Genomic DNA, 26,800 nt, shown 5'->3' on the forward strand with positions numbered 1-26,800 from the left:
AGATTTAAAATTAATTTTCAAAATGTAGAATTGATTCGGGAAGATTTTAGAGTGTTTGACCTTTTAAAAATAGAATTGATTATATTTTCTAAATTAATTCTAATCGAGGCTAAATTCAATTCTATTAAAATTAATTTTACTAAATTTAATTTTGTTAGAATTACTTCTCTATACCGTCAATTCAAATCTACCCTAACTTAATTTAATGTAACCAAATATAACTTTAATATTGCTGCGTGCAAATTATTGATTATAATGTGACAATGAATTTGTTTGGCGTGACAAAATTATAAATTTATAGCAAATAGCTTAAATTTATATGACAAAAACATTATTTTAAACAATTATTCATATTTATTAAATAATTTAACTATTAATTATACAAAATATTATTAATTCAATTAATTAATTTACTTATTTAGTATTCATTATCTATGTTATAAACTCATTGGTTTATAGTAATTAGCCAGCGTTTTATTTTTTTGCCTTTCAAAAAGAATATTAACCAGCGCTTACAAGAGTTAATTAGTTCTAGACCTAAAAAATGAAAAATTAGTTATTTTATGCAGTCATTTTATGACAGGCATATATATGGTCCCCACACTGAGTTGGGGGCATCATAACTTAGGATCTAGAGGATATTCCAAAATAGCATATAGGAGTGAAAAAAGGAGTATTCCATATTCCATGTACATCCATACATAAAAATAAAAACAATTGCAGCTGCGGAAAGCCATAGAGAAAACGTGCACCAAAAATTACTACTAGTACCAAATTACAAGTGAATTTCCCATAGTAATGGATAATGTAAAACTTGTTTATTGTACCGGAAACAAACACTGAAATAGATACAGTGCCACTCTAACATATAATTAACCTGAATGTTCTATCTATGGGCAGAAAAGTTACCTTGTTGATCCCACCTAAAGAGAAATAAATTAAGCAGTTACATATACAATTATAGCTGTACAAAATCCTAACCATTATTCAACTGCATCACCGTCTCTCATATATTGCACGGTCAATTTCCATTAACCTCGTGTCAGGTTAGTTTCCTTATACCGGTTCGTCACCTGCTCCAGTGGGCACCACTACTCTCTTCTCAAAACTACCTCACCCTCTTCTCTCCCCTAATTCACCCTCCATAACTTTTTTCTGACTCAGACTCTAAAACTAAAAACGCACGCACTCTAATTCTCTCTCTTTCTCTCATTCATGACATTCAATGTAATCGAACCCACTCGTAACGACCCTCCAACGGCACATCTCTAACAATATCAAAGTTGTACCTGCAAGAAAACAAACCAAGCTGTTAGTTAGTTACGGAGATTCTGCCACTACTTCATCACTATCACTGCAGTGCTCACATTCCTTATCCCTTATCACCAATTTCTAAATTAAAATCGAAACAGTTACTATTTTATTCTTACTTCTCTGAAAACCGTTTTTGTTCCTCCCTCTCGAACCTTGCAAAGAATTCATCTATCTCCTCTTCCCTAAAAATAGAACAAACACGTAGGTAAGATTTGACGAGTGAGTCACAAATTTTTTTGTTAGAAAATTGAACGTGAAATGGAGAGAGAAACTGCAATAAAAACCTGAACGACTTCAAATTGCGTTTCGTTGCGTTTGAGTCTACCGTTTCGAAACCCTTTGTTTTCAGCTGCAAGATATAGATATATATCATCACATAAATTCGCGAATATTTATAAACTATAGATAAAATAAATTATTATAAATAAAAAATTAAATAGGTTAGTTTAAGAAAGCATATTAGAAAGACGTATTTGGAATCCAAAAAAAAACTGAAGAATTCAAAATGAAAGTTCATTTTGCGAAATCAGAATTCGGAGAAACAAACCTCCGGATCTAACACCGTTGCGTCGCGTTCCTTAACGACGTTGCTGGAGCTGAAACAAGGGAGCGGAGAGTGATCCGAGCAAATTTCGTCGGAAGCTACCGTGGAAGCGGAATTCACGGAAGTTACAGGCGTGATAGTTTGGTGATGCAAGTGCGAAGAAGATGCAGTGATTTTTCGTTTCTTGGAAATGGAGGTTCCGTTTGGAGAAGCTTCGTTTATGGATACAATTGTTGGAGAAGAGCGTTTACGATCTCCCATTGTTTATGAATTGGGTTTGGTATTTTGAGATGAGTGAGAGAGAATGAGCGAGGTGGAAGAAGGAGCTTAAAAAGAGAGTGATCGCATAGAAATGAATACGAGGGTAATGATTAGGATGAACGGTTCAGATTTAGTTATATATTAATAAAATAACAGCAGGGAACGGGGGTACTTTTTGTCTCCCTGGCAGTAAACGGATGGATAGTAGGTGTAGAAAACGTCATTGCCAGGATAATTGCGAGTCCGTTACGGCTGAAACTTTATCTATTACTATTAAAGTTTTCTTGACTTAAAAAATAGTATTAGAAAGCCATCAATCTGTTATATAATTACTTTTTTTTATCATAAAAATAGTTTAATTAGATATACGGTGGTGATTAGTTAATAGTATAAAAATATTTTATATTATTGGAGCAGCATCTTTTTTTTCTTTTACTATTATATTACTTTTTTCTTATATAAATTATTTACCATGACCGTGACCTTATATATAAATTTAACTTTTAAAATAAAATAATACATAGATTTGATTATAAATATATTTTATTTTATTTATTCACAAAATAATTGTTTTGATCATCTTGACACGTTTGTTTTTAAAATTTATAATGTATTTATTTTTAAAAGACTTAACATGTCAAATTAGCGTATAAGATAGAGAAAATCTTAATGCACCCCTTAAACTTTTAGCCACCTTGTAAAATTTTATTTATGTCCCCGATTTTGGAGATATACATTAGAAAATATTTTTTTTGACAAATTTTTTATTTCCGGAGGTGCATCTACGGAAGCATTTTAAACTATTAAACGTTGAGAAAATTTCAAATTAATTCAGTTCAGAGATTTTTCCGTAGGTACATCTACGGAATGACTTAGTGTCAGAATTTTTCGTAGATGTACCTATGAAACTACCTGATATACTTTGAATCAGCATGATCACTCCCCCGTTGTTGGTTTTCTTCTTCAACACTCACCTCCACAACCTAAAAACTCGACATCATCAATATCATTTTTCATTTCAAAACTCAAACTTTTTGAGGCAACATATCAAAGGGAGCAAGAGAAGACAAAATTTCAGGTAAACATTTATCTTTATCCATTGCAATGCTCACATTATGCATCAAATTTCTGTAAAAAAATGTAACTTTCCTTCTGTAGGTATAGCTCTGAAACGTGTTTAAGATGTACACGTTCTGTAGGTACAACTACGGAACATGTTTGTGCTATTTTTTTCCAGCAGTCTTGTGATTTTGTGTTATTTTTGTTATTGTTTACAAATAGGTATGGTGCACCCCGATAATATCTCAAAAGAATTAGTTCCTACAAACGATGTTTCTCCGAATGTTGAAGGGGTTGTCGTAAACGCAGTAGATGTCGGCGGTGACTTTATTAACAAGCAAAAGTTTGATGATCGCGATAGCATGCTCACATGAATTCTTAGGAGTGCAACTAACCTTGGTTTTGGTGTGGTAATAGGAATATCGGATAATGGCTCAGAAAGAAGAAACGCTTTCATAACAATGTTGTGCAAAAGAAGCGAAAAATACCATACTCTTCTAAGGAAGTTTAAAAGAGACGACACGAGTAGTAAAAAAATGTGAGTGCCCGTTTAAAATCCGTGGTTATGTGTTGGCTAGCACCAAGTGGAAATGTAGTGTTATTTGTGGTTTGCATAACCATGACTTGTGCTCAAAGTTACAAGGTCATCCTAGTGTATGTCGGCTCAAACCGAAAGAGAAGACATGTATTAGTGACATGTCCTTGAAGACGCATAAGGACTCGTACACGCGATTATAAGGAGAGGAAGTTAAATGTGAAGCGGTTTACGAAGCTCTTGTTCCTTGGTTGGGCGATTACACATCAATGTCAAAATGGATGAGATTCTCGGAAATGGGACATCTTATTGCATGTGCATATGATAGGGTGTTCATTGAATTGACGCGATACGGGTTTTCAAAAACCTTTTTTCCGCTTCGCACTGCACCACCTATAAATCCAAATGATTGCATCATGTGTATTGGATGGCTAGCAAAATCGAGTCATTTTGTACAAGTTTACTTGAAACCGGGATGCCCCCATACCACCTACGTCACCAAAATGAGCGCTTCATCATACCGCAGATGCCGAGACGTGGCCTAATCTTTTTGTTGATAGGATGCACGAATTCGAAAGATTGAACAACATCGAAAAGGAAACGAATACGGAAAAGTCAAAATTAGAACCACCAATAAATTTAGCTAGGGACAGTTCTTTTGATTTGTTTTGAATTTTGAAAGTGTAATATAAGTACTATTTAACATTGAAATATAATCATTTTTTGTCAATTCATAATTCTAATGGAAGGTTAAATAGCTCCAAAACTATATTATATTGTTCTCCATTAATATTATTTTGTTCCGTAGAAAAAACTAACAGGAAAAGTTTCGTAGATGTATCTACAGAAGACTCTTAATTTGTAAATTCTGGGTTTTTTTGTAGATATACCTACAGAAACAAAATATCTAGGTTCTTTATGTGGATATACCTACGTAACATTTAGTGACAGAAAATAGATGGTCCATATTCACCTAGGTTTTCTATAAATTTGGGGTTTCTTATGTTGTCTCTCACACAAACAAAAAAAATGTCTCAATATGATATCAACATCTGTTGGTATGTCGCAAGTGTCTCCTACTCCGACGGCAGAACACCCAGGCGGACTTTCAAACTCAACGATTACACCTCGCTCGATGATATCATTGATGAAATCCTGTATCGCCTACCTTACGGAGACAAACGAAATATTGTGAAGCTCGAGTATCGTTCACCTTCAGTTGACAACGGAGGGAACGTCGTTTACAACAACTTTGAGCTCAAGAACCGAGAGGATGTTTTGGTGATGTGGCGAACGTATTACGACTTCGAAGAGAAAATCACGCTCGAGTTCGTAGCAACAGTGCAAAGAACGATCGAGTAAATTTTAGAGATGTGCAAGCGTCCACCGAATGATTGAAATATAATATTTAATTTGATGTTGAAATCATCAATATAATGTCGATTTTAATATATAAATGTTGTTTTTATCGTTGCGAATGTTGCTTTTTGGTTTTTTATATCTGATTTATTCCGTAGATATACATACGTACTTATTCCGTAGATGCATATACGGAATATTTTCACGCTAAGTAAAAAAAAAGGTACTTATATGAATACACCTTCAGAAACAAAAGGGCAATTTTGAAAGCACACATAGTGCCTAAGAATACCAAGAAGTATAATAAGAGTTTCTCATGAGATCAATCTCGCGGTTATCCGCACAGTACGCCATGCCCCTTGATAGGGTTTAACTACTCCCACTATATAAGAGAGAAAGGATGTCATTCATAGGTATTCAAATTCATTCTCATTCTCTTATTGATTTGAGCGTTGAAATGTTAATCATGCAGGTAAGCCCCCTCTCCGTCATATGGGATGCTTGATCCATTGTTCCAAGATCATATTTTACCTTTTATTGAACAATTTTGGTTCCATAATGGAACAATAATGTCATATATTGGAATGTGAATTTGATTCCCACAAATTTCCACGTTCATATCCTGAGATTCAGATATCCTTTCTTAGAAGGTTGAGATCTTTATTTCTAGATCTTATTTCTTTAGGTTTCAACTTCCTCCTCCAACAGATCCATTCTATTTGTCGTTAAACGAAAAACCACCACTGCAGCTATTAAAGTTGTTAAAGCAGCCTCTTGCTCCTTCTCAAGCGAATGACGATCCAATCCTAGTGGCATCTCTTTCTCATCCTCACAACAAGATGTTTCTCCACTAAGATTTGATCAAGGAACATTCCAAGCTCTTCCATTCTTCAAATCTATCTAGCAATTTCACCAAAGTGAACCATTGATCGACCTCTGCTACTACCCGTTGTACCTGGACATGTTGTATAGAGGTTCTTCATGTTTGAAGAGAGTCTGTAATACACTACTCCAAAGACTAGAATTGTGCGAGAGGAAGCCTTCCAAGGAAATCAAGCATCCATAAAAGAGTCGGCCAGATCAACAACTTGTAGTCAACATAAAGGAAATAGAAATCCTTCACCCGGCCTTGAAGGGAGGAGTGATAGCCACACTCCCGTAGAGGTTCATCGTCCATAAAGCAAGGAAAGGTATGTCGAAGACGATCCAAATCTAGAGCGAAAAAGGAACTATTTATCCACCCGCATAATCGATAGCGGGATCCCTTGGCCATTAAAGATGCCTCCAAAGTAATATAACTATGAAGGAGTCAGATATCTAGACGAGCACATGGAGCATGTGGAAAACCACTTAGGCTACTACCATGCATAAATGGAAAAAAAGTGAAAACTTTTGCACTAACCTTGACCGAATCCGTAATGACATGGTTCAAGACCCTCCCAGATGGAAGCATCGATTTGTGGAAAGATCTCGATGAAGATTTCACCTTCAAAAAGCGAAAACCCACAATAATGGCCGTACTCAATGGGGGTCAGTCAATGAAAGAAAAAACCTTACGCGAGTATTTTGATTGCTTTACTAAAGTGGAAGTTGTTGTAGGGGGCACTTATGAAGGGCTAAAATGTTGAATATTCAAGAAGGAGTTGAGAATGGATTGCATGTTTAAGGAAAAGTTTGGGCTTGAAGGAGCCCGCAACCTTAGTGATTTGATGAGTATGGAAAATATTACATCAATTATAAAGAAAAGAATAATGGCCTTCGTAAAGAAGAAGGAGATCGCATACCCAAACCCAAGTTCAACGTGTATACTCCCCTGGACACTTTGAGGGGAAATTTTAGAGTAAGTATGCAAATTCTGAGTTCAAGGAGGATGTGATCAGGATTCCTTACCCGGTCAATGAATAATCCCTTACGGAAAAGTATAAATATTGTTGTTTCCACATGAGTCACGACCATAATACAAATGATTGCATCCAAATCAAGAATGCAATAGAGGAGTTTATTAAGAAGGGGGCAACTTACTGGGTGCACTAAAGACAATAAGAGAGATCTTGGGAGCCAAGAAGATTCACCAAAGAAGAATTAATCTATCCGTAAAGAAAAATCTCACAAGAGGACTATTGAAGATGTCGCTAGAGACAAATGGGAGAAAGATAACAGAAATGAAGAAAAAGAAAGTCATAAAGGGAAACCCAATACATCGCATCCATTTCTAGCAGTCTTTCGAGAGCAAAGAACCCCTCACAAAAGATGATAAAGAGAAAAATCACTAAGATGATGACTATAAACCAAAAGGAGTGAGGCACTTTAATCGGGGAACTAGAGATGCTTTCTTCATACCATGTGACAGTGAAAAATTGGAAGGATCCCAAATGATATATTTCCTCTACTGATAACAACCACCATTTCAAATTTCGACGTTTCTTGAACCCTCATTGATGGAGAAAGTCATGCGATGTGATGCACTCAAACCTCTTTGAGAAAATGGGGATGAAGAAAGATAAATGATTTTGATATAAGGATTGGACCTACAAGCGATCAATGGCACAAGAACCCTCTCTAGGGATACGTCAAACTGATTATCACTCTAGGTAAAGGACGGGATACCAAAATGCCTAACTTCAAATTTCCGGTGGTCCCTATAAATGCGTCTATAAGTGTATCTTGTGCAGACCATTTGCAGCAAGCTTAGATACAATCGCTTCGCTAATCTATCTCAAGTTGAAATACCATAATATCGACGACGAGCTGGTGACAGTGAGCACCGACTTATCTAAGGAAAATAGGATATACGAGGCTCTAAACCGGTACCAACAAGAGAGTGAAGGCAAAGCCATGAAGATCAACGTAGCTTCCCTGGTTAGACAGTTAAGGGACATGGTTATGCGCCCCCTAGAATGTAAAGCAAATCATTTTGGCTGAATATTTGCAATTAAGAAATTCAAATGAAATTCTAAGCCAACTACCATGTCCCCTATCAATGCCCCCAACGACCAATAAGTAGCAGTTGTACCGCATAATTAATTTTAATTTACTATATATTTAAATTAAAAATATTATTTTTATGTACGACGATATTCCATCAGAGAATAAATAAATTTTCACCAAAATCTCTCTTCCTCGTAATCATAAAGGTAGGAATAAGTCATGGTTTCTATCATATACACCACCTGTATAAAACCAAAGCAATCAAAGCCCTGTCCCAAAAGACTCGAGGGTGTTGTCACTATCGCCACCAAGGTACGACCAAATCAATTAAAACCTCATCACAAAAGACTCAGGGGTGTTATCACAAACGCTATCAGTGTATGAATAAAGCAATCAAAGCTCCATTGTACCAACGCAGGGACAAAGAATACAAACCATAAAGTGGAAATTATGGGGTTACCCCCTCTTGGTAGCTAGCCACTCTAGAGGAAATGTTCAGTCCATTTTACATTGACCGCGAACCAATTTATCACTTGTGGGAAGTAAATGGGTATCGACCCTTGGTAGGACACGATTCCCAAAGACATATAATAAAGTTTCGAGCATGTTATTAGAAAGATGGCCTATCTCCAAGAGAAACGAACTTGGTACATAAAGTGATGTCGTATAAATAGGTAAAAATAACAGTATGTAACCAAAATTGAAATACACACTGCAAAGTAGGAACTATAAAACTTGCATATTCATTGAAGGTACAAATACACCAGGTAGATACATAAAAAAGAAGAAACAAGAAAAAGCCAACTAATCCACCATGGAGACCGGTTTCCCATCTTTCATCGTATGGTCAGGACAAAGAGATGGGCCCAGTGGGATAAAAAATTTCCACCTACTCCAAAGCACTTTAAAAATGTGAGATATAGTAACTATCTTCCAAATACTTCGCATACTCCTTGAATAAAGCAATGTTCTCAAGACGCATCTTATATAGCCCATCTTCAACCTTCTTAAGATTCCTTCAAAGATGCCTCGAGGTTTTATATCCATTTTCGAGCATAATCTAATGACTGAATTTCCTAATCAAGGGAGGGATCCATCCTATATAATGATGCATGAGTAGAAGCTAACACTTCCTTATTCTTTGTCATTCCTTGTACAAGCAGATTCTCCTTTTGAACTAGCGTGTCGAGGTACCTGAAAGATTCCACAGTAGTCCATATACATGAAAGTGAGGTAGACGCTCCTTGTAGTTGTCCTAAATATCATCCATGCTCAATATTAAGGACACCATCCCATTATTTGAGCATTTTCTTCTTCCTCTAAAGATATTCTTGAAAGAAGGATTCTCCTTGCATGACAGTTCCAAAGGTCAAGACAATTAAAGCTCGTCGGGTGTAGTAAGAAATCTTATTCTCATTTTTTGAAAAATTAGAGTAATCTTATTTGGATATGGAAGACTGAAACTCCCTAATTATTATGGAACAAGGGATGGCTATAAATGAAGAAGGAAACACAATAAAAAATCGATACATAGTTCTTAGCAGATCTCGACATCGTTACATCCCACCCGAAGAGCCATGGAAGCTTAGTAAGTGACCTTTTAACTCGAAGCTCTTTGAGATCAGGAGTAAGTTCTAAGTCTCCTCCATCGTTAGGCCATGATGTGGCCTAGGCATCTTCCATTGTGACCCAATCAGATGAATCCCAGACTTCCACATGTGTCGAAGTAGGCATGTCCCAACTAACCAAAATAGTATAGGCGCCAGTTGTTGGAACCCTTCCATTGGTCAAAATATTGGTAACATCCGCTAAATTAGGGGTAGCCTATGAAGTTCTCCTCATTTTTTACATTGTTTTATCACATTGCATCTTATCTACAGGGAAAGAACAAATAGGTTGTATAGGAAATAATCAAAGAGTATTTAGAAAAGGAAAGATCCTCTTAGTATCTCACCAAAAATGCCATTCCCGACCTCTTTCGAGCCGACTTCCACTAGCATACATGTCTCTATGAGTCGCTTCAACTTTTTCATTGATGTTACACTAGGATGAGTAACACCCCTCGTATAACCTAAAGCCTAAAAGAAAGACACCAATTGCCTTTTCAACGTCCATCTTGTAAATGTAGGATTTTGATTCTCCCAAGAAGTGGCTTTTCCGCTAGAACTTGGAGAATATGCCCCAGACCCTAAAGCCACCCAAACTGTTAGGCATACACACATTCTCCCACTAAATCTATGCAATATTCACCCCACTTGTAGACCCAACCCACAAAAAATTCTTTGTAGCTAGATAATGCAACGCCAAACCAAAGTTGACATTCTAATAAGAGAGAAAGAAAATAAAGGGCCACTCGAAGTAGGCATGAAGGGCCACTCGAATATCCAAACTAAGAAACATATTCATCCGAGAAGCCAACTTTTTCGATATCTAGATGATCAAGGGCTCTCATGTAGAACCCTTTTCGAAATCACCCTCACAAGAAGGTCCATGTATTTAAACGGGACAAAATTAACACGACAATTAAGAAAAATCTCAATTAGCTCCAAGGACCCCTCCACATAAATACTTAGAGTGAAAATCCATTTTGCTTCTTCAACAAAAACTACATAATCCAAATCAATCCACCACAAAAAATTTCCAAGCTATTTTTTCCTATTTTTAAACCGTGATTGGACTGCCACGTTAAATTTTACTTTTTAATTTTCATTTTTTTAAATACTAAATTGCTTTTTATATTGAATTTCAATTTTATTTTTAAACAATTCAAATTTAAAATATATAAAAGTCAAAAATAGATTTAAAATATATAAAAGTCAAATTGTTCTTAGAAGGAACTGAACCAGTGCCCTTAAGTCACACCTATAGCTTTACCACTAGATCAATGTATATTGGTGATAACTAATATTCATGATTTATAGTAATATTAAACAATTATAAATTTAAAACAAACAATACAGAATTTGTATTCATGGGATCTCAAACCTAAATCCCTTCAAATTAAATAAGAGTCACTTTATAACTAGACCAATTGTTAATATTTCTAATGATGAATACTTAACTTAAGAATTTAGTATACATATTTACTTATTTATTTATTTATTTCAAATAATACAAAAATTCAAAAATAAAATTAATAAAATGTAAATCTTAAATATAATAAATAAAATAAATCAAATAATATTTAATTGAAATTACGTAACACAAATAAATACTTATTTATTTTAAATAAATTCAAATTAAATAATAATTAAATAGTTTAATAGTAATTCAATTACTTATTAGAATATTTAATTAATTCAAATTAAATAATCATTTGATTTTTAAAAGTTTTATTTAATTCAAATTAAATATAAATCAATTAATTTAATAGTAATTCAATTAAATATAAATTAATTTATTTCTATTTGATTAATTATATTTAGGACTTACATTTTATTAATTTTAATTTTAAATTTGAGTATTGTTTGAAATAAATAAATAATTAAATATTTATTCTGAATTGCTAACTTAAGTATTCATCATTAAAAATACTAACAACAAAAATTTTTAAAGCGATTACTATTTAATTTGAAAGGACTTGGATTTGAGATCTATAGGTAAAGACATAGGATGTGACTTAAAGGTCTTTAGTTCGATTTCTTCTAGGAACAATTTTTTAGTTTTTTTATATTTTTAAATATGAATTGTTTAAAATTAAATTGAAATTAAAAATTAATTTATTATTTAAAAAATGAAAAATAAAAAATAAAGTTTAATGTGACAGTTCAGTCACGGTTTAAAAGTAAAAAAAAAAAAAAATCAATTTAAAAAAATTTCATAAAGAAATTAATATGACTTAGTTAAGTTTTATAAAAGATTAAATCAGATTTTTTATTGTTGTTGGAGATTATGAGTTTTATAATTTCAGTGAGAGAGCAAAAGTCTTCACCGCAACCTTAAAGAAAAAACAACTTTTTAACAAATTATATAGTAGTTTTGTCAAAATCTACATATTTTCTTAGAAAACTTATTATATTAATTTAATTGGGGGCAATTACTTAATCAAATCTCAAACTATATTAAAAATTAATTTTTTTAAAAATATAATCAACAAATTAATAAAAAAAATTGTTAGGTGGTAAATAATTATTTTAAGGGTAACTATGATGTGGTTGTTGGAATGATAAAAATGCAAACATTTTAAACAAATGCTACCACCATCTCATAATAAATGTCTTTTTTTTTATTTGTTTTGAATTATTTGTCCTTTTAGAATAAAAATGTAATATTTATTACCCCCTCTGTTTTTTATTATAAGTCGTTTTAGACTTTTCACACAAATTAAGAAAAATAATAATTGTTGTATGAAAATGAGAAATTATGAAGGTTTTTACAAAATTATCCTTCATTAATGACATGTAGAAGATAAGTTTATATAATTGAAATGAGAGAGAATAATAAATATTTAAGGATATAATAGGAAAAATAGCATCAATTAGTCATTGGAATTGTAAAGCGACTTATATTAAAATACAAAATATTTTTCCAAAACGACTTATAATAAAAAACGGAGGGAGTATTTCTTTCTATTAACTTACTCTTATTTATTAGATTTGTTTTTTGGTGTTAACCGACCGGTATCCGTGGGGGAAAGGGGCTCCACGTGACTAATCCGGACCCGGGCTCGGAGGCGACGGTACCGTGGCCCCAGGGCATTTTTGACTCCAGCCCGGATTGAACCCGAGTACTAGCCGGTTCCTTTCCTTTTTGAAAAAAATCTTATTTATTAGATTTTAATAATATAATCATTCTACTATTTATTATTAATAAGAGAATTTGAGTAAATGACATTTATTTTATCATTTAAATCAACACAATTAATCATTATCTTAAAATTATAATTTTTGGATAAAGCTAACATGTGCCCCAAGGGCACATGTTAAGAAAACTAAATATAGTAAATTTGTATTGGAAAACATAATAAACACATTAATTATAAACTTTTTATGAAAACAATGCACAATTTCTAAGAAAAAATTTCTACATTTAGCTCTTAACATGTGCCCTTAGGGCACATGTTAGCATGACCCTATAAATTTTATGTAGCTGCACATTATGATAAATTGGGCCGGGTTTTTACACAAAATTGATAGAAGTTTGATCGAATCTAAACCCAAATTTAATATAGTCCATCCTATTTAAAACCATTTAAAGAGCACGTCCGAACTTAATCAACTTAAATGAATCAAGTCAAAGTCTAGGATCAACATACTCTCTCTGTTTTTTTATCATAAGTCGCTTTAAAAAAATTGTATTAATTAAATATGAGTCGTTTTCCAATTCCAATGAATAATTAATGATATTTTTCTATTACTCCCCCATCTCAAAATAAGTGTTTTATTTGAGCTATGCGCGGTTCTTAAAAAAATGATTAAATGTGTTGATTTTAATGATAAAATTAATATCATTTACTAAAATACCCTTATTTATTATAGGTAGTTGAAAAACGTGAAAGTAAATAAATAAGGGTATAGTAGTAGAAAAAAATAATAAATATTATATTGATATTCTAAAGAGACATTTATTTTGAGACATAGAAAAAGTGTAAATGATACACTTATTATGAGACGGAGGGAGACACTATAATTGATAATATATTCAAGCTGATATCAATGAATCTAATTGGCTTTGTGCTTGTGAGTTATCAATTAGTGTACTCTACATGTACATTTGGCGCCTACCATGTAACTCGATAAATGATGGTGATCGAGCCGCCATAGCGAAGATGCTTGTTTCTACGGAGGAACTGTATCGCTAGAACGAAACATTGTATGACAACATATGTGATCTACAACGACATCAACTACAACTAGTGGTTGATGATCAACAATACCATATGAAACTCGCATATCCTTGACAAGTTCAAACAACCCTCCCTAGTGATGTTTGATGGCAAAAGTGATTCTCAAAAAGCACATCATTGCTATACGCAAATGGCCATTATCGGAGGGACTGACTTCCTCAAGTGGAAATTAATGGCGGGAACATTGAAAGAAGCTTCTCTCCGATGATATATGATCCTCCCGAGTTTTTCCATATTAGCTACAAAGACCTGACAAAGAAGATGATCCACTAATTCTTGTGAGCTTTCCATAATGGCCTTAAGATGGGACACTTCAATGAATCCTTGGCACAAAATACGATGTCCTAGATGGAAAACTTATGGCTAGGGAGGAATGCTACATCAAAGGAGAGGAAAGTAACTAAAAATAAAGAACAAGGGACATAAAGGAGTGGGGTGATAAGACGGAGGTGACTGGACATCAAATAAATCGTCACACATTACTTGTTTGCAAGAAAGCCACTTTTAAGCCCGACCGAAAACCTTTAGAGTGCGTTACTGCACTAAATACATGGAGGGAACAAATTCTTCAAGATGTCTAACACGCCAAAATAATTCGTGAGCCTCACGCCTTTAAAGGAGATTCCATGGGAAATAATCTAGATAAATGGTGCAAGTATCACAAGATATCGGGCTATCACGCAGATAAACACCACCATATGAAAAGAGAGATCGAAAAATAATTTAAGGATATCATTTACAAAGGCACATGCAGGGAAATGTTCAAAACTTAGAAAGAAGGTCCTCTCCACGAAGATAAGCTAGACATAGGACTCCATATCCTCGAACGGGACAAAATATATAAGAGGGTCACAAGCTCGGTCAAACTCACTACAGTTTGAACACAATTTCTAGGGATTTTGTAGGAGATTGAGAATTCAGCTCATCCATGAAAATGTATGTTATAGAATTGATGCACATCACTAGAGCACCACCTATAAGAAAAAGCTATCCTAACACCAAAATTTAGTTTCTTCATCATGGACACAGAAGGAATCATCTTCCATGAAGATGATCCCATGGTAATTAACCTCCAAATTCACTATTGGAATATCAAAAGATACTTGGTGGATCACAACCATTTGGCCAAACGTTCTTTACTAGAATGTTTTCGAAGGTTTGAAGATAAATCAATAGCTCTTCCAGCCTTTCAGGGGTTCGTTGGTCGGTTTCTCTTGAGAGCATCTGCAAGTTCAAGGATATGTCACCGTTCTAACTATTTTCGGAAAAGGGGGTATTTTGAAAACTCTGAAAGTAAAATATATGGCAGTGAGCGCTTTATCCCTATATAATATCATCATTAGTCGACCAACTTTCAACACTTTGGAGGCTATATTATTAACTATGTACTTAATAATTTCCCTTTAAGCAACAAATGAGTAGGGATAGTAAAAGGAAACCTAGAGTTGGCGAGAATATGCTATAGGGACAACCTAAATATGAGAAACGGGCAATGCAGAGTCCATTTGCTCGTCCCTCTCATACAAAATCTACTACATGAATCTAGACCCACGGGCTGACCTTTTGGAGGACACCCGACACCTATAAAAGAATTGAATACCATTCAAACAGGCCTTAAAAGCCATCAAACTACAGAAATATGAACCATGTTATCAAAAGAACGTGGATCTATTCGCATGGGGGTCCGAAATAGATCATGATACAATGTGTCATCATTTAGCCATTAAGCTCGGGTTTAAACCTGTTGCTCAGAGGAAGCGCAAATCAGGGGAAGATAGAAGAACGTCCATCTTAGAGGAAGTGATGATGAAAATGAAGGAGGACAAGTTCATTTAAGAGATCAAATATTCAACTTGGTTAGCTAACATCGTGATGGTGAAGAAGGTCTCCAAAAAATGATGAATGTGTGTAGATTTCACTGCTGAACAACTCATGTCCCAAAGATTCGTTTATGCTACGAAGCATTGATAAGCTAATCGATGGCACCTCGGAGTTTGGAATGCTAAGTTTTATGGATGCATACTCGGGTTACAATTAGATAAGGATGAACCCTAATAACCCACCAAAGACATCGTTCATGACTAATCACAACAATTTCTCTTATGAAGTCATGCCGTTTATATTGAAAAACGTCAGAGTAACGTACTAGAGACTAAAGGACACCATCTTTTTCGGGAAGATAGGTCGAAATTTAAAAGTATACATTGATGACATGGTCATCAAGACCCCTTCCTCATGCTAACAAGGTTTAGTAATTGAAGTAAACCCATATAATATCAATCAATCATAAATATGAGGTGTCTGACTTCAGTGAAAAAGATTCCACAATTGTTTGGAAGAAATGCACCGTTATCTCACATCATATCTTTTGCATCCGATAAATCCATCCGCTTTTACGCAACATTAAAGAAAACAATTAACTTTCAACGAATAAAAGAGTGTGAGGGAGCTTTTTAAGAATTAAAAAGTCTTTTTGACAATCTTCTGCGCAATTTTTGAAAAAATTATGCAATCTTTTGTTAAAAATGTACCTATATTTTTTTAATTAAAACTTATTTTACTTCATTCAATTGATGTAACTAATTAATTAATTAAATCTTAACGTATTTTAAAATTTTACAAAAAATATAAATTTAATCAGCAAATTAATAAAGAAATTGTTCGATGGTTAAAAGTTACTTTAAGGATAACTAATGTGGTTGTTGGAGTAATAAAATTCAAACATTAGTATGGAGAAATTTAATCGAGAGAGGAGAATTGTATGCCCAACATACCCTCATACGAAAATCAGTCATTATTAAATGACAACAACATGCTTAAATTAGAAGCCTGGAAAACAATAACACACTTATTATGATGATGGATGTTATTAATATTCAAATTCAAATGTTGTATATTCAATTAAAGCTTTTGATGGCATGTGTATCCCAAACTAGTATAGTTAGCTAGGTTACTCAATACTCAAGGATTTGAATCATCTCTACATTTTCTCTCGTGTCAGAGATTTGAATGAAAACTATGACAAGTTTTAGGTTTATCTGATAGAGCTTTGGTAACATCTTTAATCTGAATAAATAAGGGGCAGCTCATGTTTTATAAGCTTTAATTATTATTGGTATTTGGTATAATTGTTATTGGTATAATTATTACGGGTAGATAGACACAGAAACATAAAAATTCGTGGTATGAGTGGTAAATTACGAGGGTACGTACGTATAGGTGTATATATTTCCGTTGCTTTTATGAGTTTCATAGAAGAGAATAACTATACTCTGCACTGCATTATATCTTGGGTCATGCTATGATGCTAACTGTTTACGGTGATTTCCGGTAAACAACCGCTAGTCTTCCAAACTATAATAAATATGATTTAGTTACTCGCAGGATTGACTAGATTGATCCTAGGACACATAGTCAAAAAGATTGTTATCAATGGTCATTCGAACCATAGTCATGATTCGTCTTCGTTAATAAGAATTGTTTCGAATAAAACGAGTAATCTTGACAATCACTTGGTTATACGTAAGTATAATTTCAGTGAAAGGATAAGTAAAATAACATATGAAACGAAAGTATTGTTAAAGCGTAAAGAATCTTAAAATGCAGAAATATTAAATACTTCAAAAGTAAATGACATGAAAGTAAAAATACAGAAATGTAAATGGCAAGAAGTAAATGAAATGCAATAATACTGAAAGATATTTGAAAACGAAAGAGAATACACATGTATTAAAATGGTGGTGTCATACGTACATTTTCTCAGCGAACTCTTTCTCTTAACACTTGATACTTGAGTAATATGTGAGTGATTTGTACAAAATGAACACACAGAATCCTAACATTAAGACTCCTATTTATACTAATTTCGACCTTAACGGCCCTACGCTAATCTAATGCCACGTTTCTCATAAGAACTCCAGGGACGCCATCTGTTGTTTAGACAGTTACGAAACCGTCTTCGAATTTCAAATCTTCCCGCCTGAGTCCTTCTTCGACGCGTGACAGCGTATTTAAAAACACTACGAAAACACGCTAAGTAGTAATACTTGAACATATTTCATAAATTTTGTCTAAGTCCTCGAAGACATACACTTCTACTAGCTTCAGTATTCATTATCTTCATAACGAACTTAGAAGTCTTCATTCTCGAAGCATGGCCATCAGGAACCATTCTTTTATTTTTAAGGGATGGTCATCAGTAACCATCTTTCCTTCGAATGTTTATTTCTTCGAAGAACCAATTTATAAAACGAAATCTTCAGCTAACAAATTGCCCCCAATAAATGTCTATTTCGAAAATCAAGAGAAATAGACGTTTCTTGCCATTATAAGATTTCGTCTCTTGTTGATCTTTGAAAGTTCCAAGATTGCTGACTAACGTCATAATCATTGCTGACCCTGTTTCCAAAACGTCTTGTCATTTTCAAAGATGTCTTCTCATAACTTACATTCCCACGTTTTTGACCTTACTTCTTGATCATTACTCCTACATACTAGGAGTAAAGCTAATTTATTCGACCGCTGTTGGATTAAATCACTAGCCGCCACGTGTCCCTTGGTTTTTACCCAAAAAGATTTAAAAAGGATTTCCGTTAAACCTTTAAATACTTGGTTTTGCACTTTTATACAACTTTTCATTCCTACTTCTTCATCCTCTTCAAAAGGAAAAAACACTCTCAACCCTTTCAAAAAGCTTACTTTTCCAATCAAAACCTCTCCATGGCTTCATCTTTAAATGTTCTTCAACCTGTTCTGAAGCTCTAAACAACAACGCGGTCTGGGGAACAAGAACACATTCCAAACCCTAATACCGCAGAAGTGCGCGCTATTTACGCTTCCCAGGTAATCATTCCCTTTGAACGTTCTGGAAAACCTCTTGCTTTTATGGGTCCATTACCAGATGAAAACAATTCATCTATGAACAAATTCTTCCCCGCTTATTACAAAACTAGACCCTTAGTTAGTAAGATTAAAATAGATGAAGATGGTCGTTCCCCCTTAGGAGAATCTGCTAATACTGAAGAAACTTCAACTGTGACCCCTTTGGCTTTGGCGAAAATTAGGTTAAACTATATGACCAACTTTGTAAAAGTGTTTAGGTCAATCCCTTTAGCCAAAGATCCTGATTTGTACTATGCCTGGTTAGAAAAAGTAGAGAGAACGAAAGGATCTTTCTGGAAATCGTTAGGCATATATGATTTAATTCAACTGTCAAAAACAGGCTTAGAATATAACCAACCCATGTTAGTAGCAGCGGTTCACTTTTGGGATGCTTCTCACAACACTTTCCATCTCCCATGTGGGATGGTTACCCCCACTCTCTTTGATATAGCTGCTATTACGGGACTTCGACCAACTGGGGAGACCTTCGATCCCAATGAGATGGATACTGATACTATTGGTTTTAATGAATCAACAGTTACTTACACTGCATTCATTCAGAAGCACCATGACAAAACGCAAGAAGAAGTTTCTGATGAAGAGCATATTGCTTTCTTGGCATTATGGCTCTCACGATGTGCCTTCTGCTCAAGATCCATACAGGTCGCAAAGAGATACCTTTGCATGGCTAATCAGCTACATGCTGGAAAAAAACTCAACCTAAGCCAGTTACTTTTAGGATCTCTTTATGAAAATCTTAGCGAAGCCTCGAACCTTACCAAAAACTACAAAACTGGCACTCTGCTTTTTGCTGGTCCTTTCTGGCTACCAACCAAATCTGGTTTCGAGACAGTTTGGGTTGGTTCAAGTAAAACCCAAGTGTTTATATGAGAAAAGGAACCATATGTGTTTCCATACCTTGTACCTGACTGAAGAAGAATGTGAATCCAAAATCAACAAATACGTTGGCGTCGCCAATCTTTCTCCTATTCCTTTTGAACCTGCTTTTTATACTACACCAGACTTTCACCAGTGGTGGACGGATTACTATACTTCTCAAATCTTTGATGCCGATAGTCTTACTCAAGAACTGACTGCAGCTTTTGCTGATGTGCAGGAGAATTTTCAAAAAGGTACCTCGACTCACATTAAAGAAATCCAAGCTTTTCAAAAATTCTTTGAAACTATCTACAAGCCTGATGATCTTAGTCGGACCGTTCGTGAGGCTGTAGTCATTTTGCGCGAAAAGTTTTCCGCCAAACTGGATAAGTTGAAATTGCCCTCGTATGTTCGACCAGAACTACGTTATGAAGTGGCTTTCAAACTTAATCCTCCAAAATTCCCTCCACTGCCAAGTGCGGATTTTGGTGTGGCTCTGAGCCCCCCTTTTCCAAATTGGTTTGTGTGTGGCAACGTTTTAAGAGATCTTCAAGAAAGTACTAAAAAACGTGCTGAACGAGTGGTTCCGACTAAGCATACCTTGGATACTTTCAAAGGACATCTTCATATAGATCTTGAACATGTTCGTGTCTTGACTCCAATACCTGAAGGTTTGGATTCAGACAATTTTTCGACTGACTTTTCTTTTCTTTGCTGATATACTGATTTCAGTTTCAACTACAGCTGTTGCTCGAAGGAGGAAAATTAAAGAAGCTCCTACCCAAAAGGATTCTGGGGCATCTAAAAGCAACAAACCAAGTGAGAGTGACTCCATTGTTACTGACAAGAAGCCCACGGTACATACCCACTTTATATTCTTAATCTTGTATAATCTGTGAGCAGTACTCATTTTGCTTAATATATATATTTTCCAGAGCTCGAAACCCCCAACAGGTTCGAAACGGAAAGTCTCTTCAACAGTTGTCTCAGATGATGACGATAAATCTCCTCCTCGCACCAGACAAGGACATAGAAAGAGACAAAAAGCTGTTACCCCTTCAGGAAAAGAGAAAGGGGTAAGTTCCTCCAAAGTTGCTTCTCCTGGCGACAAGGCATCTTCTGAAGAATCTCCTCTGAAAACCGTCAGTAATGCTTTCGTTGTCGAAAGCCATAATTCAAGTCCAGACAATATCCCAACCAAGGTATTTGGGTTTCAACCCACATACTATCTTGTAATTTTAACTAAATGATTAAACCGACATCTTACCTTGTTATTGCAGGATGATGCTGGCACTGCCACTTCAGGTCTTAAGGCTTATGACCTCACTATTAATGTTGATAAACTTCACGGTAATCGTAACTCTTTCACTTCCGTCGATAAACTCCTCAAAGCCTTATCCTTACGACTAATTCTGGTTTGTTTAACACAGATATCTCTCAAAACAAAACTCATGTTCTCTCACCAGTCTTCGAAGATGCTAGGCCACTCACCACCATATTGCCTAATGAACCAGTCGAAGAAAGCCAATCTACTGACGAATCCCCACCTACTCATCAAGACAAAAATTTGGAAGAAGATCATCCATTCTCAGGCAGCGACAATGTGAATCCACAACCACATGACAACGAAGACACTGCATCGGAACAAGATGCTATGGAGGAAACTTCTAAACTAGAAAAACACAATCCTCAAGAAACTTCAGCCCTAGACACGGAAACCACTCCTGGGACAACTTCGAAGCCTGCCCCTGCGAAGCCCACTCCTTTGTAACTGGAACAACTTAAGCAAACTGATCCTCTTAGTTTTTTAAAGGCTATTATGAATGTGAATACTTCTTCGCCTTCAGAACTTGATGTCTCTCCAGCTGTCGTTATAGAATCTGGTGACAAGGAAGACATTCCCAACCTCCTTCGACAGATAAAAGAAAAGTTCTTTGGGGTCAATCTCGTGGATGTTCTTTAGCCGGGAACCTATTAAGAGTCACAACTTAAATCAACTCTTAAAGAAAGTGGATTTGTTTCAAGTCTCAACAGAAGTTTCAGAGATAATTGTTTTGCTAGGTTCTCTAGTTGAACAGCTCGAGGCCAACATTCTTCGAAAGCAAAATGTCGAAAAGGAACTATCTGAGAAAATGGCCTCTCATGACTCTTCATGGAATTCTGCTGTGGATGCAACGAAATAAGGTGAGGCCCTCAAGCTTAAACATTCAGAAAATCATAAGGCTTTTGATGATTACGAGAAGAACATCAACTCCTGGAAGCAGGAGATAAAGGCCCTCGAAAAAAAGATAAAGGAAGCTGAACATTGTCAGGCAGCCATACAAAAAGCTAACCAACAGGATTTGCTCGAAGTGGTGCAATCGGGGATTAAACATTTCGAAACTGCGCAGAAATTAGTGCCAGAGATTGAAAGATTGAAGAAACACCGGGCGTTACTTGAGCTTCGTATGTCTTCGTGGGAGACTCAATATTTGAAGATCAAAAATAGCCTCCCTGAGGATTTTAACTAGCTGTTTCCAATCCTGTATTTTGTTGCATTTTCATTTTGTAATCGAACCTTTTGTAGAAACATCTATCTGTATGCTTGGCTTCTATTTTCATTCTGTCTATGTTTCTAATATTCGCAAGCACTATCTTTTAGCAAATCTTTCAAGTTCTGCCAGAATATATCTTCAGATTTTCCACAGTGATTTTATTTAATGCAACATGTAGACCCTGACTATCCTTCGCAGCATCCTTGCCTTTAGACTTGACGTTCCCACTTCTCTAGCCATAATCATTATTAAATAGTGACGTCACTCTCTTCAAAACGTCTATTTGAGACGTGCGTGCATCAGTTTCATGATTACTTCTCAACTTCCAAGGGCGGGAAACGGCGGAAGCCTTAACTCCCTTTTTGGAAAACCAAATGCAGTCTAATCAATCATCAACATTTAAACCAACCTTTAGTATCCCAGGTCTATATAAAGGGTCTAATATTACTTTCATTTCTTCATTCCTGTGCTTTCCCACATACTAACAACAGAAAAGAAAAACCAACTTCTTTCTCCAAACCCTTTTTCTGAAATGGCTGCACCTCTTTCTTTCAACAACATAAAAGCTCTTATCAAGAAAGAATTCAAACTTTCTGAAGATGAACTTGATAACAACTTCATCAGCCTCGAAAACCTCTTTGTCAACCAAGAACTGGACTTCTATTTTGGAGACATCCTGGAGGGTCCTGTCTACCCTAACATGTTGGCAGATTTCTAGATGTTTGCGTCTCTACGCATAGATCCTGAAGGTAGGACCACCATTGTTTCTGACGTTCGACATGCTCATATCAGCATCACTCCCACCACCATTGCCAACCTAATGAGATGCAATAATTCTAGGGAAACTTTTGATGATAACAGCTTCAACATGACTACTCATCTCATGTTGAGGACTCTCATGGACAACGACCCCTTCAGTGCCAAGGTTATCAGGATCTGGCATCAACTGCTTGTGGGTAACTTCCATCCCCGGAGGCTTGATGAAAACAGCATCATGGTTGAAGATTTGGAGTTTATTCTCTGTGGTCTTCGAGGGAAGAAGATTAACTTTCCTTTGATGATTTTCAAAGGACTTGTTAAGGCTGTTTCCATAGGTGTCACACGTCAAGGGACTGTGACCTGTCTTCCCTATGGGAGACTCCTCTCTTACATTTTCCTTAAGAAAGGTGTAGTGAGGAGGATGCGCAATTCTGGATCCATAGACATGTTCGAAGCCGAAAGCTTGCCTGTGCTGTCCTTAGAGGGTTTAGACCAAAGAATTAATTAGCAAGTGTTTGCCTTAGGTTTTTATGCTTTCTTTTTGTAATCTCAGAAGTTTCTAGATCATGTTCTTTGGATCCTTTTTGTAATGCATGTACTTCCGAGTTTGAATGAAAATATTTTGGTGTTTTCTTTGACTCTTTTCCTTTAATTTATCAACCCATTCTGATTGTAAAGCCATTTTGATCAATGGAACGTATATGTTTTGATACATGCCTGACCATTTTGGCTTTCGTAGTACCCTGAATGTCTACGTTTTTGCAATCTTTACTTCGTACATGCTTGGTTTATATCTCTTCAAATATTTCCCGTTTACTCTCAAGATCCTACGATCTTCTGCCAACTCTTCAATTTCGTAAGCATTGTTCGAAAATACCTTTAAGATTCGAAAGGGTCCTTCCCAGTGTGGGGACCATTTACCAAGTGCCTGATTCTTTCGATCTATAGGTAAAATAACTTTCCAAACTAGGTCATTATTAATAAATGTTTTACCTTTCACCTTTTTGTTGTATGCTCTGGACACTCTTTCCTTTTGTCTTTTTATCATTTCCAGCGCTCGAAGTCTGTCTTCATCCAAATCTACCAACTCATTCATCATTAACTCCCAGTATACGTTGGGAGGAATATCTGCTTGTCTTTGTATCCTTACTGATTGCAAATATATCTCGATTGGAAGTACTGCATCATGTCCAAACGTCAACTGGAAAGGAGTTGTGTTTGTAGCTTCTTTTGGAGATGTTCGACAAGCCCAAAGTGCTTGGTCCAAAGTCTTATGCCAATTCTTGGGTTTCTTTCCCACATGTTTTTTAATAAGGCCAATTATTATTTTGTTTGCTGCTTCAACTTGTCCATTTGCTTGAGCATAGTAAGGTGTAGAAGTAAATAACTTGAAACCTATTTCTTTGGCAAAGTCTTGCATTTTTCGTCCAGTAAAGACTGATCCTTGATCAGTTGTTATACTTTATGGGATTCCAAACCTATATATAATATGTTTCTGAATAAACTCAATCACGGCCTCTTGATCCACATTCACCAGTGGTATTGCTTCGACCCATTTCGTGAAATAGTCTATTCCTACTAATATGTACCTTTGACCTTTAGACGACTTGGGGTGAATTTCTCCAATCAAATCTAATGCCCATCCCCTAAAAGGCCAAGGTTTCACTATTGTACTTAATTCGTTTGCTGGAGCGTGTTGGATACCTGCATGTTCTTGGCACTCTTGACACCCTTTCGCAAACTCTATGCAATCTTTTAACATCGAAGGCCAGTACATCCCATAACGAAACAAAAGCAATTTCATTTTGTGCCCTGCTTGATGTGCGCCACATGCTCCACTGTGTACGTTCGACAGGGCCAGATATGCTTCTGCTTCACCCAAGCATTTCAATAATACCCCTTCAGGAGTTTTCTTGAACAATTCATTTCCCATCAGGAAATATGACAGGGCTCTATACTTGATTTTCCTGTCTGTATCCGTCGTAGGATTTTTTAGATAGTTTATTATTGGACTCCTCCAATCTGTATCTGCCAATGAGTCTATGTTTAATACTTCAAATTATTCTTTGTTGGCATAACCCAATTGTGAATTCTCTAGGTCACTTGGGGAAAGTTTAGTAGACATTGCTCTCCCTCTTACTTCAATCAATTCCTCTAACTTCTCTTTTGATACTTTGTATCCTGAAGCTAATTGTGCCAAGTCGTTTGCTTCTTGGTTATTTATCCTTGATATGTGTTTTAATTCCACATATTCGAATTTCTTGAGCAGCCTATTTGCTATGACAAAATACATGATCAAATTTTCTTTGATGCACTTGTATTCCTTTGTCAATTGTTTAATGACCAATTCGGAGTCTCCTTTAATTTCGACTCTGGTTGCCCCCAATTCTAACAAAGCTTCAAGTCTAGCAATTAATGCTTCGTATTCTGTAACACCCTTCTAAACCCCGCGGAAATTAACATTAAAATCAGAGTAAAACATGAAGAAGAGTATTACAACGCCAACAAAATAAACAATATTCATGTCATGCCATAAAGGAACGATAAACCAAAAATTATTCAGGTAGCATGTTAACACAGCGGAATATTCTTAACAACTGAATAATCAAACATCTGGAGTCAAAGACTCATAATTCAACCATAAACCATAAACAAAACAGGAGTTTATCAGCCAATCCTAAAATAACGTTCCCGGTGTTACACGACCAGAGCATGACACTGACCCAACTGACTCTAACGAACTACTTGACGAGCTAATCCTCACCAAGTACACAAGCTACTCCTCAATCTGAAAAATAACAACAGTAAGGGTGAGTTTCATTCGCATTAACAAATGTTATAGGTATATAAACAATACAACTTCATCTATACATTATTCACCCAAATCAGTTATATTCAGATAATATAGCAACATACATACCAAAATACACACAAATCATAACATTGGACAACTTCCATTCATGTTACAATTATACACAACAACCTAATGCAATGCAACTAAATGCATGTGGTACCAAACATGGGATAACCCATCTCACCGATCCACCACCATAAAGATTCGGCTACTTCTCTCACCAATTCCACACAATGGGAATTAGCTACCGCTGTCCCACCACCATAAGGGATACAGCCCACAACATGATTATGAAATGCATGTATCAACCATAACATGCTCATCATCAACATTAATCAACCAGATATCATAATCATCAACCAATGCAATAACAACATAATCCACCACAACCAATTAAATCAAGTGTTTCAATTAAATTCGAGTCACAACTCAAACACCGTTTTATTGCGTATCTCACTGAATTAGTCTCACTATGTTCGAAACGGCACATCAAACAGACTAACAGTTAAAAAGTTATACATCGTTAAACTTTAACAAAAAAATCCAAACAGCACAGCACGCGGCGCCAACATCCACACGCGGCGCGAAACGAGGAAAAGTTACGCCTTCGCGGCGCCAACACCTACACGCGGCGCGACGCGAGGAAAAGTTACGCCTTCGCGGCGCCAACACAGGTACGCGGCGCGACCTGTGCGTATCAAAACATCTTGCCATTCAGTCCACCTGTTCGCGGCGCCACCCTGTGCACGCGGCGCGAACCGGTGATTTCAGAAATCCCAACCTGCAGAAAACAGCATTCTATGCCTCCCAAATACTCTCAAATCATACCAGTACGAGTTTCAGCAGAATAAACCACACATACGACATAAAATGCACGTTTACACATACTTCTAATCAGGTTTAACATCATTGTTCATCACCAATCATCATTCACAACCTAAATTGCATCAAAGTTCTATAAACCCCAAAACCCCAAACCCGACATATAATCCAATTCGAAATCCTAACATACAAATTCCATCGAATCATTCATACATCCCATAATAGA

The 26,800-nt window shown here is 35.7% G+C and overlaps 1 protein-coding gene across 1 annotated transcript; it reads right to left on the reverse strand.

The window, feature by feature from the left end:
- Positions 1-736: 736 nt before the first annotated feature.
- Positions 737-2,208, reverse strand: LOC131607425 (cyclin-dependent kinase inhibitor 6). The gene is made up of 4 exons (XM_058879430.1): positions 1,862-2,208; positions 1,599-1,663; positions 1,431-1,496; positions 737-1,289 (listed from the first exon to the last, which is right to left on the reverse strand). The coding sequence occupies exons 1-4, from the start codon at positions 2,117-2,119 to the stop codon at positions 1,223-1,225; spliced, it is 456 nt and encodes a 151-aa protein (XP_058735413.1). The 5' UTR covers positions 2,120-2,208; the 3' UTR covers positions 737-1,222.
- Between the last annotated feature and the right edge of the window lie 24,592 nt (positions 2,209-26,800).

The sequence above is a fragment of the Vicia villosa genome, linkage group LG5 (assembly GCF_029867415.1).
Source record: "Vicia villosa cultivar HV-30 ecotype Madison, WI linkage group LG5, Vvil1.0, whole genome shotgun sequence".
Classification (NCBI taxonomy): Eukaryota; Viridiplantae; Streptophyta; class Magnoliopsida; order Fabales; family Fabaceae; genus Vicia; species Vicia villosa.

Bases quoted from the DNA above. Each gene is read 5' to 3' on its own strand.
- LOC131607425 (XM_058879430.1), bottom strand. From the start codon at position 2,119: ATGGGAGATCGTAAACGCTCTTCTCCAACAATTGTATCCATAAACGAA. The intron at 1,497-1,598 runs GTTTTTATTGCA...TTCTATTTTTAG, and splicing joins CGCAATTTGAAGTCGTTCAG to GGAAGAGGAGATAGATGAAT. The intron at 1,290-1,430 runs GTAAGAATAAAA...GTTTTCTTGCAG, and splicing joins CAAAAACGGTTTTCAGAGAA to GTACAACTTTGATATTGTTA.